Source organism: Lampris incognitus, chromosome 3 (assembly GCF_029633865.1).
Source record: "Lampris incognitus isolate fLamInc1 chromosome 3, fLamInc1.hap2, whole genome shotgun sequence".
Taxonomy (NCBI): Eukaryota; Metazoa; Chordata; class Actinopteri; order Lampriformes; family Lampridae; genus Lampris; species Lampris incognitus.
Window position 1 is genome coordinate 115,513,340 of NC_079213.1, and position 12,894 is coordinate 115,526,233.

Consider the following 12,894-nt stretch of genomic DNA (forward strand, 5'->3'; position numbering starts at 1 on the left):
GAGACCGGGATGTGTCTGATGGTTCAATTTGAGGAACAACCACAGCTTGTAGAAGCACGAGGCTGATGGGTGGAACTGAGGTGGTGAAAATCCGTTTTTCAACCTTTCCTGCTGCAGAAAAAAGGAGTTTAAAAGAAAACCTGGTGTCTTGGGTTCAACCTGAAGATCTTGCTCAGAGCACGTGAAGAAGTGGATTTGAAGTGAAAATGAAAGTTTAACGTGTGGAGGCTCCGTGGATAAGTTCTGCCTGCACCCATGTTTTTCTGTCTTCTGACTTTTCTGCCGGAAAAGAGAAAACCAGTGAAGAAGAGAGCAGCCAGCCCGTGGAGGTGTTTGCAGGTTTGGCCTTTAGGAGAAGGGTCACATCAGCCTGCCTCGGTACAGACGTGAAGACACGGGGATGGACAGCAGCTCCTGTCAGATGGAGGTGAGGTCGGCACTGCTCTTCCTGTTCTTCTGGCTGTCCGCCCTGGCCGACGACGGTAAAGTCTTCTCGGACAGATATGCGGTGTACTGGAACAGCACCAACCCCAGGTAAGAACCCAGTCAAACCAGTTACAGCAGTGAAGTAGCCCAGAACTGCCCGTCTCTTGATCTCATGTCTTTCTAATGATGTCTAGCTGAGAGGCTACGCTCCTCTAAACTAGACCTGACCAACCAGGCCCAACATGAAGCCCCGTCCGCTGCACAGATGCATGACCATTTATCTGAACAGCAATCTTTAACAAACTCACGGCCGCCCGGCGTGGTGCACTGTGCTCCACCAGGACACAGCTGTACGTTTAACATGAGGCATGTTGCCCACCTCATGATGTGTTCACAGCCAAGCGTGTTGCTGTACGGTGACCTTTCTGCCGTCTCCCTCTGGACAACCTGCTCCATGCTGCTGTACGTGTAAAATCAGCCTCAGAAGTTTAACAATGGCTTCTCGTGTGTTCATGGTCTGAGCTGTAAAACCTACAGCCGGACTCTGAAACTGTCTTCTGGCTCCATGTGTGTCCTGTTGGTCTGCCTGACAGGATGAATGTTCTTATGAGGATGAGATGGAGGGTGTTCAGCCCGGCTCCTCTCTGCAGCTCTCTGCTAGCTACATGAACACATGCCTTCAGTCACACTCTGGCCTGGCTGGACTCGGTGCTGGGCTAGTGTGACTCGGTGCCAAGCTAGTGTGACTCAGTGCTGGGCTAGTGTGACTCAGTGCTGGGCTAGTGTGACTCAGTGCTGGGCTAGTGTGACTCGGTGCCGAGCTAGTGTGACTCGGTGCTGGGCTAGTGTGACTCGGTGCCGAGCTAGTGTGACTCAGTGCCAGGCTAGTGTGACTCGGTGCCGGGCTAGTGTGACTCGGTGCCGAGCTAGTGTGACTCGGTGCCGAGCTAGTGTGACTCGGTGCCGGGCTAGTGTGACTCGGTGCCGGGCTAGTGTGACTCGGTGCCGAGCTAGTGTGACTCGGTGCTGGGTTAGATAGTGTGGATTTCTGAAAGCACTACAAATAATTTGTTGTCCGGCATGGTGGATCTCCAGACCTGCCGGCCTCCTGCAGCTCCATACCACCACAAGAACATTGGAGGACAGATAGCTCACATGAAAACCCGTCGTTTTTTGTGCCGCTTCTTGTTATATTCAGTTAAATTCTCTATTCAGTTGAATTCTCTATTCAGTTGAATTCTATATACAGTTTTTAATTGAAAAACTCAACCAGGCTGTTCTTCATAAGAAGTATGAGGACTGAGTCAAACAACTAGAAGAACAGAAGGCATTATGTAGAACGGTATAACGGATAGGTTTACAATTTATATATATATATATAGGACATTATGTTGACAGCAGGCTGTGGTCTTTGTGATGAGGATAATAATAATAATAATAATAATAATATAATGATAATAATGTTAATAATAATAATAGATGTAATGATGATGATGATTATGATGCGAATAATAATAATAATGATGATGATGATAATAACGATGAGAATAATAAAAGTAATAATAATAATAAAATTAACCTTATTATTATTTCTTTTACAGGAAACATGAAAGAAATAATAGTAATAATGATAATAATAACCTTATTATTATTATTTCTTTTACAGGAAACATGAAAGAAATAATAATAATAATAATAATAGTAATAATAATAACCTTATTATTATTATTTCTTTTACAGGAAACATGAAAGAAATAATAATAGTAATAATAATAACCTTATTATTATTTCTTTTACAGGAAACATGAAAGAAATAATAATAGTAATAATAATAACCTTATTATTATTATTTCTTTTACAGGAAACATGAAAGAAATAATAGTAATAATAATAATAATAACTATTATTATTTCTTTTACAGGAAACATGAAAGAAATAATAATGGTAATAATGATAATGATAACCTTATTATTATTATTTCTTTTACAGGAAACATGAAAGAAATAATAATAATAATAGTAATAATAATAACCTTATTATTATTATTTCTTTTACAGGAAACATGAAAGAAATAATAATAGTAATAATAATAACCTTATTATTATTTCTTTTACAGGAAACATGAAAGAAATAATAATAGTAATATTAATAACCTTATTATTATTATTTCTTTTACAGGAAACATGAAAGAAATAATAGTAATAATAATAATAATAACTATTATTATTTCTTTTACAGGAAACATGAAAGAAATAATAATGGTAATAATGATAATGATAACCTTATTATTTCTTTTACAGGAAACATGAAAGAAATAATAATAGTAATAATAATAACCTTATTATTATTATTTCTTTTACAGGAAACATGAAAGAAATAATAATAGTAATAATAATAACCTTATTATTATTATTTCTTTTACAGGAAACATGAAAGAAATAATAGTAATAATAATAATAATAATAACTATTATTATTTCTTTTACAGGAAACATGAAAGAAATAATAATGGTAATAATGATAATGATAACCTTATTATTATTATTTCTTTTACAGGAAACATGAAAGAAATAATAATAGTAGTAATAATAACCTTATTGTTATTATTTCTTTTACAGGAAACATGAAAGAAATAATAATAGTCATAATAATAACCTTATTGTTATTATTTCTTTTACAGGAAACATGAAAGAAATAATAATAGTAATAATAATAATATTAAGGTAAATGCATGCTGTGAACTGTGCCTGGCTGGTTGGAGTTCTGTGGTCGTATAAATCAGACGACCTTAAAGAAGCTTTCTAAAGCTTTGTGTTTTGCAGCACCAGTCGACTCAGAACACTCGAACCCTGGTAGAGTTGATGTAAGAGTCCAGACCACCACAGTAAAGTGAACCACAGCTGTGTCCTTCATGTTACTGTTGGCCCAAAACCTGATCCAGTCGTCCCCGTCGTGTCTCAGAGAGTCTGTCTGCCAAAAAGCTGCCGGGTCAGATTTACGGCCGGGGGGCCGAGAGGGGCCGAGTAATCCAGAACCCACACCTCTGGGTTGGGCTGGATTCTGGATGAGCGTGTTGGACTCGGACTTGTAGGGATTTGATGTGGATGTGAAGTATAAAGTGGATTCAGACGCTCCTTGTGGAGGCCTCGGTGGGTTCAGAAGACACAGCAGAATGAGTGTGTGTCTGTGTGGTGTAGAGTCGCCTCATCACAACGTCAACACACTGAGTATGGAGGCTGATGCACAGTGACCCAGCCCTGGTTGTAGCTTAATGTTCACACTTCACCCTCGGCGTTGTGTTGATCTGACGTACAGGTAGGGCAGGAGCAGGGGGGGCTGTTTCTACAGCTGGAGAAATGTGGATGGCTGCTGTCCACGTTGCCGCACATGTAGTGTGGATTATGGTGTTGTGCTGGTGAACTTTGCACCGTTTCCTTCTCAAAGCTGCAGAAGGGTTTGTGGAGCGATACCTCGGTGTCTGAAGAGCTGCAGAGAATAGTGCGTCAGACTCACAGCCTCCTTCGTTACAAGGTGCTCACACAGTCAGCCAGGAAGTTGTCTACGCGTTTAAACTTGTTTCCGTTGCGAAGGCCTTACGAAGTGATGTTCATCAGTCTTGGTGTGAAAGACGAGAGACCGTAAAGATGGAAAGACACAATAGTCGTCCGTGTGCGTGTCTGTGTGTGTCTGTGTGTGTGTGTGTGTTGATTTCTTTGTTTGGTTTTTGTTTTGTTGTCTTTGGTTTTCTGCTGAGCAGTTGTGCTGGTCTACAGTTTAGTTAGCTAGACGTGCGTTCGATGCCAGCAGGCCCTCCACAGCAGCTCCGCCCAGCTGGCCTCCGTCTGAAGGCTGGTGGGGGGGGGAGCTGGTAGGATTGTGACGCCTGGTGGTCAGCTCTTTAAAACTCTCGAGTCTGTGATGGATGGAACTCGTCACAGATGTTGAAAAGAAGCTCCCGAGGCTGTGGCCTTGGGCGTGGAGGGAACAAGATGGTGGAGGTTTTTTGCCGTGTGTTCCTCTAGGTGGTGTGTTGTAGTCTGGTGAACTCAACCATCCGCCATTTTCTTTGTCGTTGGAGAGAAACCTTTGTTTGTGGCACGCTGCCAGAACTCTGCTGCGACATGGACGAGAGCGGACATCCTCCCAGGTGAAATGTGGAGGCTGGAAGAATGTCCCGTCATGTCAGCCCCTTCCGGCCAGCCCCTTCCAGCCAGCCCCTTCAGGCCAGCCCCTTCAGGCCAGCCTCTTCAGGCCAGCCTCTTCCAGCCAGCCTCTTCCGGCCAGCCCCTTCCGGCCAGCCTCTTCCGGCCAGCCCCTTCCGGCCGGCCTCTTCCGGCCAGCCTCTTCCAGCCGGCCCCTTCCGGCCAGCCTCTTCCGGCGGGCCTCTTCCAGCCGGCCCCTTCCGGCCAGCCTCTTAAAGCCAGCCTCTTCCGGCCAGCCCCTTCCGGCCAGCCTCTTCCAGCCGGCCCCTTCCGGCCAGCCTCTTAAGGCCAGCCTCTTCCGGCCAGCCTCTTCCGGCCAGCCTCTTCCAGCCGGCCCCTTCCGGCCAGCCTCTTAAGGCCAGCCTCTTCCGGCCAGCCCCTTCCGGCCAGCCTCTTAAGGCCAGCCTCTTCCGGCCAGCCTCTTAAGGCCAGCCTCATCCGGCCAGCCCCTTCCGGCCAGCCTCTTCCGGCCAGCCTCTTCCGGCCAGCCTCTCCCGGCCAGCCCCTTCCGGCCAGCCTCTTAAGGCCAGCCTCTTCCGGCCAGCCCCTTCCGGCCAGCCTCTTAAGGCCAGCCTCTTCAGGCCAGCCTCGCTGCCCTCGGTACATGACAGCCTTGCTGAATAGCTGGTCATTCCACAGCGATCCCAGTCTTCAGCTGGTCTGACAATACAACCCCGTCACATTTGCCTGTTTTATGAACGTGAACGCTATTTCAACATGAAGTTGTGAGTGTGTAGTGTGATACACGCATGTTGACCTGTCCTGCTGATGTCCACATTCAACTTGTGACGTGTTGTCCCACACCGTTTCATATCTGGACAAGATGAAACATTTCACATGTTCTTTACTGTCCCTCAGCCCGGCATGAAGGAGTGTTTACAGCGTGAACAAAGGACTCAGTCAGAAGGAACCAGGTTTTACTGCAGTATAGGGAGAGTTGTAGTACATTTGAGGTATAGTCCGTCTCAAGCCTTGCTTTTTTGTCTTCGTTTTTAAGATTCTGTACAATAACAAATTGCAATAAAAAACTGTATTGATGAAAAAGAGACGAAGACGGGTTCAGCGGTTGAACGGTGATGTGGGTTCTGTTTGGACATGTGATTGTCCATGTTGGCCTCGTCGTCTTTTCTAAAAGCTGCTCCCGCTTCTCTGCCGCGCACCCCTGCTGACTGGACTGGTTGAACTGATTGATTGATTGAATTGATTAAATTGATTGAATTGAATTGATTGAATTGGATGGCTGGGTTTGGGCGATGCGGTCACTTGGCTGGACTGTTTGAACACATTAGTGTCTCAAAGACTCAAATGAAAATCCAGTTCGAGAATTGACCAAACTTCTCAGCTGTGTTTAAAGCATTCTGTAGATAATGGCAGGTTTGCGATGGGGACCGGTGGTGTGTCTTTACCACAAGACTTCCACATCACGTTGGTTACGAGTCCATTCAGGTTCAGACCAGGAGACACACGGGTGGACAGTCGCTCGCTCTCTGCTGTCCTGTCATTTGACTTCATGGTGTTCCATCCAGACTCGGTCACCGTCTTCATGTCCGTTCATCTCCATGAAGCTGCTTTGACAGACCAAAACCTTCTTCTGGGTCTCTGTTCTGGGAAGTGGAACATTGTTAATGAGTCTGTTTTGTTATTTTGGAAATGAACGAGAAATTTAACGAGAAATAAAAAGACATGTCAAGGTTCATAAAAGATTAAAACCTAATAAACAGGCGCAGTATAAGTACATGTTCCTCCTCCGCAGAAGGAGTTTGTCTCCATGAGAGGAAATGTTCCCGTTGTCTCTGGACAGAATAAATGTTTTACAGAAAGCTGGTCATTTTTAGCTTGACACAGTTGTACATAAAAGGCTCCAGCACCTCGTTAAAGGTGGAGAGTGGAGGGTGGTAAGAAGCCGGGGTGATAATCCACACTCTGGAGCCAAAGGCTCAAGGACTAAAATGGTCCAGTGTTGCAGCCGTCACATCTGCTTCATCTGCACTGACCAGGTCTTGGTTCCCAGTGTTAACCAAGGTCCTTATTATGAGGACCAGTAAAACCAGGACATGGTTGTGGTTTGCTGGTTTGCTGGTCTTCAAACCCAGCACATTAAAAACTGGCTGGTTGATTCTTCAGAAACAGAGTTTGGTGTCATGATGAACATATAAACAAGTTTTAAGCTACACTATACTACACTACACTATACTATAGTGTACTGTAGTATATAAACAAGTTTTAAGCTACACTATACTATACTGTAGTATATAAACAAGTTTTAATCTACACTATACTGTACTATATACTATACCATAGTAAACTATAATATATGAACAAGTTTTAAGATACACTATACTGTACTATATACTATACCATAGTATACTACAATATTTAAACAAGTTTTAATCTACACTATACTGTACTATATACTATACCATAGTAAACTATAATATATGAACAAGTTTTAAGATACACTATACTGTACTATATACTATACCATAGTATACTACAATATTTAAACAAGTTTTAATCTACACTATACTGTACTATATACTATACCATAGTAAACTATAATATATGAACAAGTTTTAAGATACACTATACTGTACTATATACTATACCATAGTATACTACAATATTTAAACAAGTTTTAATCTACACTATACTGTACTATATACTATACCATAGTAAACTATACTATTTAAAGAAGTTTTAATCTACATTATACTGTACTATATACTATACCATAGTAAACTATACTATTTAAACAAGTTTTAATCTACACTATACTGTACTATATACTATACCATTGTAAACTATATTTAAACAAGTTTTAATCTACACTATACTGTACTATATACTAAACCATAGTAATCTACACTATACTGTACTATATACTATACAATAGTAAACTATAATATTTAAACAGTTTTAATCTACACTGTACTGTACTATATACTATACCATAGTAAACTATAATATTTAAACACGTTTTAATCTACACTATACTGTAATATATGCTATACCATAGTAAACTATAATATTTAAACAGTTTTAATCTACATTATACTGTACGATATACTATACCATAGTAAACTATACTATTTAAACACGTTTTAATCTACACTATACTGTACTATATACTATACCATAGTAAACTATAATATTTAAAGAAGTTTTAATCTACACTATACTGTACTATATACTATTCCATAGGAAACTATAATATTTAAACACGTTTTAATCTACACTGTACTGTACTATATACTAAACCATAGTAATCTACACTATACTGTACTATATAATATACCATAGTAAACTATAATATTTAAACAGTTTTAATCTACACTATACTGTACTATATACTATACCATTGTAAACTATAATATTTAAACAAGTTTTAATCTACATTATACTGTACTATATACTATACCATAGTAAACTATACTATTTAAACACGTTTTAATCTACACTATACTGTACTATATACTATACCATAGTAAACTATAATATTTAAACACGTTTTAATCTACACTATACTGTACTATATACTAAACCATAGTAATCTACGCTATACTGTACTATATACTATACCATAGTAAACTATAATATTTAAACAGTTTTAATCTACACTGTACTGTACTTTATACTATACCATAGTGAACTATAATATTTAAACAAGTTTTAATCTACACTATACTGTACTATATACTATACCATAGTAAACTATACTATTTAAACAAGTTTTAATCTACACTATACTGTACTATATACTATACCATAGTAAACTATACTATTTAAACAAGTTTTAATCTACACTATACTGTACTATATACTATATCATAGTAAACTATAATATTTAAACAAGTTTTAATCTACACTATACTGTACTAAACCATAGTAATCTACACTATACTGTACTATATACTATACCATAGTAAACTATAATATTTAAACAGTTTTAATCTACACTGTACTTTATACTATACCATAGTGAACTGTAATATTTAAACAAGTTTTAATCTACACTATACTGTACTATATACTATACCATTGTAAACTATAATATTTAAACAAGTTTTAATCTACATTGTACTGTACTATATACTATACCATAGTAAACTATAATATTTAAACAAGTTGTAATCTACACTATACTGTACTATATACTGTACCATAGTAAACTATACTATTTATACAAGTTTTAATCTACACTATACTGTACTATATACTATACCATAATAAACTATAATATTTAAACAAGTTTTAATCTACACTATACTGTACTATATACTATACCATAGTAAACTATAATATTTAAACAGGTTTTAATCTACACTATACTGTACTATATACTATACCATAGTAAACTATACTATTTAAACAAGTTTTAAGCTACACTATACTGTACTATATACTATACCTTGGTAAACTATAATATCTAAACAAGTTTTAAGCTACTCTATACTGTACTATATACTACACTTTAGTATACTGTAGTATATAAACGGTTCAAATTCAGGGGAGTCCTATTTTCCGTTCCGTTACTACACATGCACACATACACGGCCGTGTGCGGTACATTGCAGGGTTACTGCAAAAAACATTTTACTGTTACTACGTACAGTTAATACTGTCAATAATATTTTATTTCATACAGGGACAGTCATGCAGGTAACACAGTGAGACAGGAAATGTATTATATTTTATTTCATACGGGGACAGTCATGCAGGTAACACAGTGAGACAGGAAATGTATTATATTTTATTTCATACAGGGACAGTCATGCAGGTAACATAGTGAGACAGGAAATGTATTATATTTTATTTCATACGGGGACAGTCATGCAGGTAACACAGTGAGACAGGAAATGTATTATATTCTATTTCATACAGGGACAGTCATGCAGGTAACACAGTGAGACAGGAAATGTATTATATTTTATTTCATACGGGGACAGTCATGCAGGTAACACAGTGAGACAGGAAATGTATTTTATTTTATTTCTTACAGGGACAGTCATGCAGGTAACAGTGAGACAGGAAATGTATTATATTTTATTTCATACAGGGACGGTCATGCAGGTAACACAGTGAGACAGGAAATGTATTATATTTTATTTCATACAGGGACAGTCATGCAGGTAACACAGTGAGACAGGAAATGTATTATATTTTATTTCAAACGGGGACAGTCATGCAGGTAACATAGTGAGACAGGAAATGTATTATATTTTATTTCATACGGGGACAGTCATGCAGGTAACACAGTGAGACAGGAAATGTATTATATTTTATTTCATACAGGGACGGTCATGCAGGTAACACAGTGAGACAGGAAATGTATTATATTTTATTTCATACAGGGACAGTCATGCAGGTAACACAGTGAGACAGGAAATGTATTTTATTTTATTTCATACAGGGACAGTCATGCAGGTAACACAGTGAGACAGGAAATGTATTATATTTTATTTCATACAGGGACAGTCATGCAGGTAACATAGTGAGACAGGAAATGTATTATATTTTATTTCATACAGGGACAGTCATGCAGGTAACAGTGAGACAGGAAATGTATTATATTTTATTTCATACGGGGACAGTCATGCAGGTAACAGTGAGACAGGAAATGTATTAGATTTTATTTCATACAGGGACAGTCATGCAGGTAACACAGTGAGACAGGAAATGTATTATATTTTATTTCATACGGGGACAGTCATGCAGGTAATACAGTGAGACAGGAAATGTATTATATTTTATTTCATACAGGGACAGTCATGCAGGTAACACAGTGAGACAGGAAATGTATTATATTTTATTTCATACAGGGACAGTCATGCAGGTAACACAGTGAGACAGGAAATGTATTATATTTTATTTCATACAGGGACAGTCATGCAGGTAACATAGTGAGACAGGAAATGTATTATATTTTATTTCATACAGGGACAGTCATGCAGGTAACAGTGAGACAGGAAATGTATTATATTTTATTTCATACAGGGACAGTCATGCAGGTAACACAGTGAGACAGGAAATGTATTATATTTTATTTCATATAGGGACGGTCATGCAGGTAATACAGTGAGACAGGAAATGTATTATATTTTATTTCATACGGGGACAGTCATGCAGGTAACACAGTGAGACAGGAAATGTATTATATTTTATTTCATACGGGGACAGTCATGCAGGTAACACAGTGAGACAGGAAATGTATTATATTTTATTTCATACAGGGACAGTCATGCAGGTAACACAGTGAGACAGGAAATGTATTATATTTTATTTCATACAGGGACAGTCATGCAGGTAATACAGTGAGACAGGAAATGTATTATATTTTATTTCATACAGGGACAGTCATGCAGGTAACACAGTGAGACAGGAAATGTATTATATTTTATTTCATACAGGGACAGTCATGCAGGTAACAGTGAGACAGGAAATGTATTATATTTTATTTCATACAGGGACAGTCATGCAGGTAACACAGTGAGACAGGAAATGTATTTTATTTTATTTCATACAGGGACAGTCATGCAGGTAACAGTGAGACAGGAAATGTATTATATTTTATTTCATACAGGGACAGTCATGCAGGTAACAGTGAGACAGGAAATGTATTATATTTTATTTCATACAGGGACAGTCATGCAGGTAATACAGTGAGACAGGAAATGTATTTTATTTTATTTCATACAGGGACAGTCATGCAGGTAACAGTGAGACAGGAAATGTATTATATTTTATTTCATACGGGGACAGTCATGCAGGTAACACAGTGAGACAGGAAATGTATTATATTTTATTTCATACAGGGACAGTCATGCAGGTAATACAGTGAGACAGGAAATGTATTATATTTTATTTCATACAGGGACAGTCATGCAGGTAACACAGTGAGACAGGAAATGTATTATATTTTATTTCATACAGGGACAGTCATGCAGGTAACATAGTGAGACAGGAAATGTATTATATTTTATTTCATACGGGGACAGTCATGCAGGTAACACAGTGAGACAGGTAATGTATTATATTTTATTTCATACAGGGACAGTCATGCAGGTAACACAGTGAGACAGGAAATGTATTATATTTTATTTCATACAGGGACAGTCATGCAGGTAACACAGTGAGACAGGAAATGTATTTTATTTTATTTCATACAGGGACAGTCATGCAGGTAACACAGTGAGACAGGAAATGTATTATATTTTATTTCATACAGGGACAGTCATGCAGGTAACACAGTGAGACAGGAAATGTATTATATTTTATTTCATACAGGGACAGTCATGCAGGTAACACAGTGAGACAGGAAATGTATTTTATTTTATTTCATACAGGGACAGTCATGCAGGTAATACAGTGAGACAGGAAATGTATTATATTTTATTTCATACAGGGACAGTCATGCAGGTAATACAGTGAGACAGGAAATGTATTCACCATTGCAGTGTTTTTATATCAGTCGTGCAAAAAACAAAAGGAAATAAAGAAAGAAATAGAAATCCACACAGTGAATGGGCTAATGGTTTGCGCTATGCTCCTAAACGGACCAGGCCCGGGTTACATCACATGGGAACGTGACCACAGCCTCAGCTGTTGGTCTAACACAACGCATAGGCAAGCAAGACAACAGCCACACTCTGAACACAACACACACACGCCTGCTGCATGGTAAATACTACTTGGTACATCCTGGAGGCAACGCCAGTATGGTAGTACACCACAATACAGCACCCGTCACACTGCTGTTCAACAGCAGGCAAAAACCGAATTGAAACAGCAGAGGATGAAATAAAATGACAATAACACACAAGATCCAGCACACAGGATGCAGGTGCAGCACACATGCCACACGTGTCTGTAGGCTAGCCTGTCCTACGTCTTAACATACGATATACTCTTATTAACCTGCGAGGGGAAATTCATCCTCTGCATTTACCCCATCCTAGCTGTGTAGCTAGCAGCAGTGTGCAGCAGCAGTGCAGCACCCGGGGACCAACTCCAGTTCTTCTCTCCATTGCCTTGCTCAGGGGCACAGACAGGAGTGTGAACCCTAACATGCATGTCTTTTTGATGGTGGGAGGAAACCCACGCAGACACGGGGAGAACATGCAAACTCCACACAGAAAGGACCTGGGACGGCCTGGGGTTCGAACCCAGGACCTTCTTGCTGTGTGAGAAACAGTGTTAACCACTGGGCCACTGTGCCGCCCAAGTTAGTCTGATAAAAACAGACCGGTTGCATCGCAGTCAGGGGCCAG

The 12,894-nt window shown here is 39.1% G+C and overlaps 1 protein-coding gene across 1 annotated transcript in view; it reads left to right on the forward strand.

Moving 5' to 3' along the window:
* The first annotated feature begins 400 nt into the window (after positions 1-400).
* Positions 401-12,894, forward strand: part of LOC130109979 (ephrin-A2-like) — a 204,273-nt gene continuing 191,779 nt past the window's right edge. The window contains exon 1 of the mRNA XM_056276941.1: positions 401-534. Coding sequence (XP_056132916.1) covers positions 401-534 — 134 coding nt within the window. The remainder of the gene's footprint in view (positions 535-12,894) is intronic.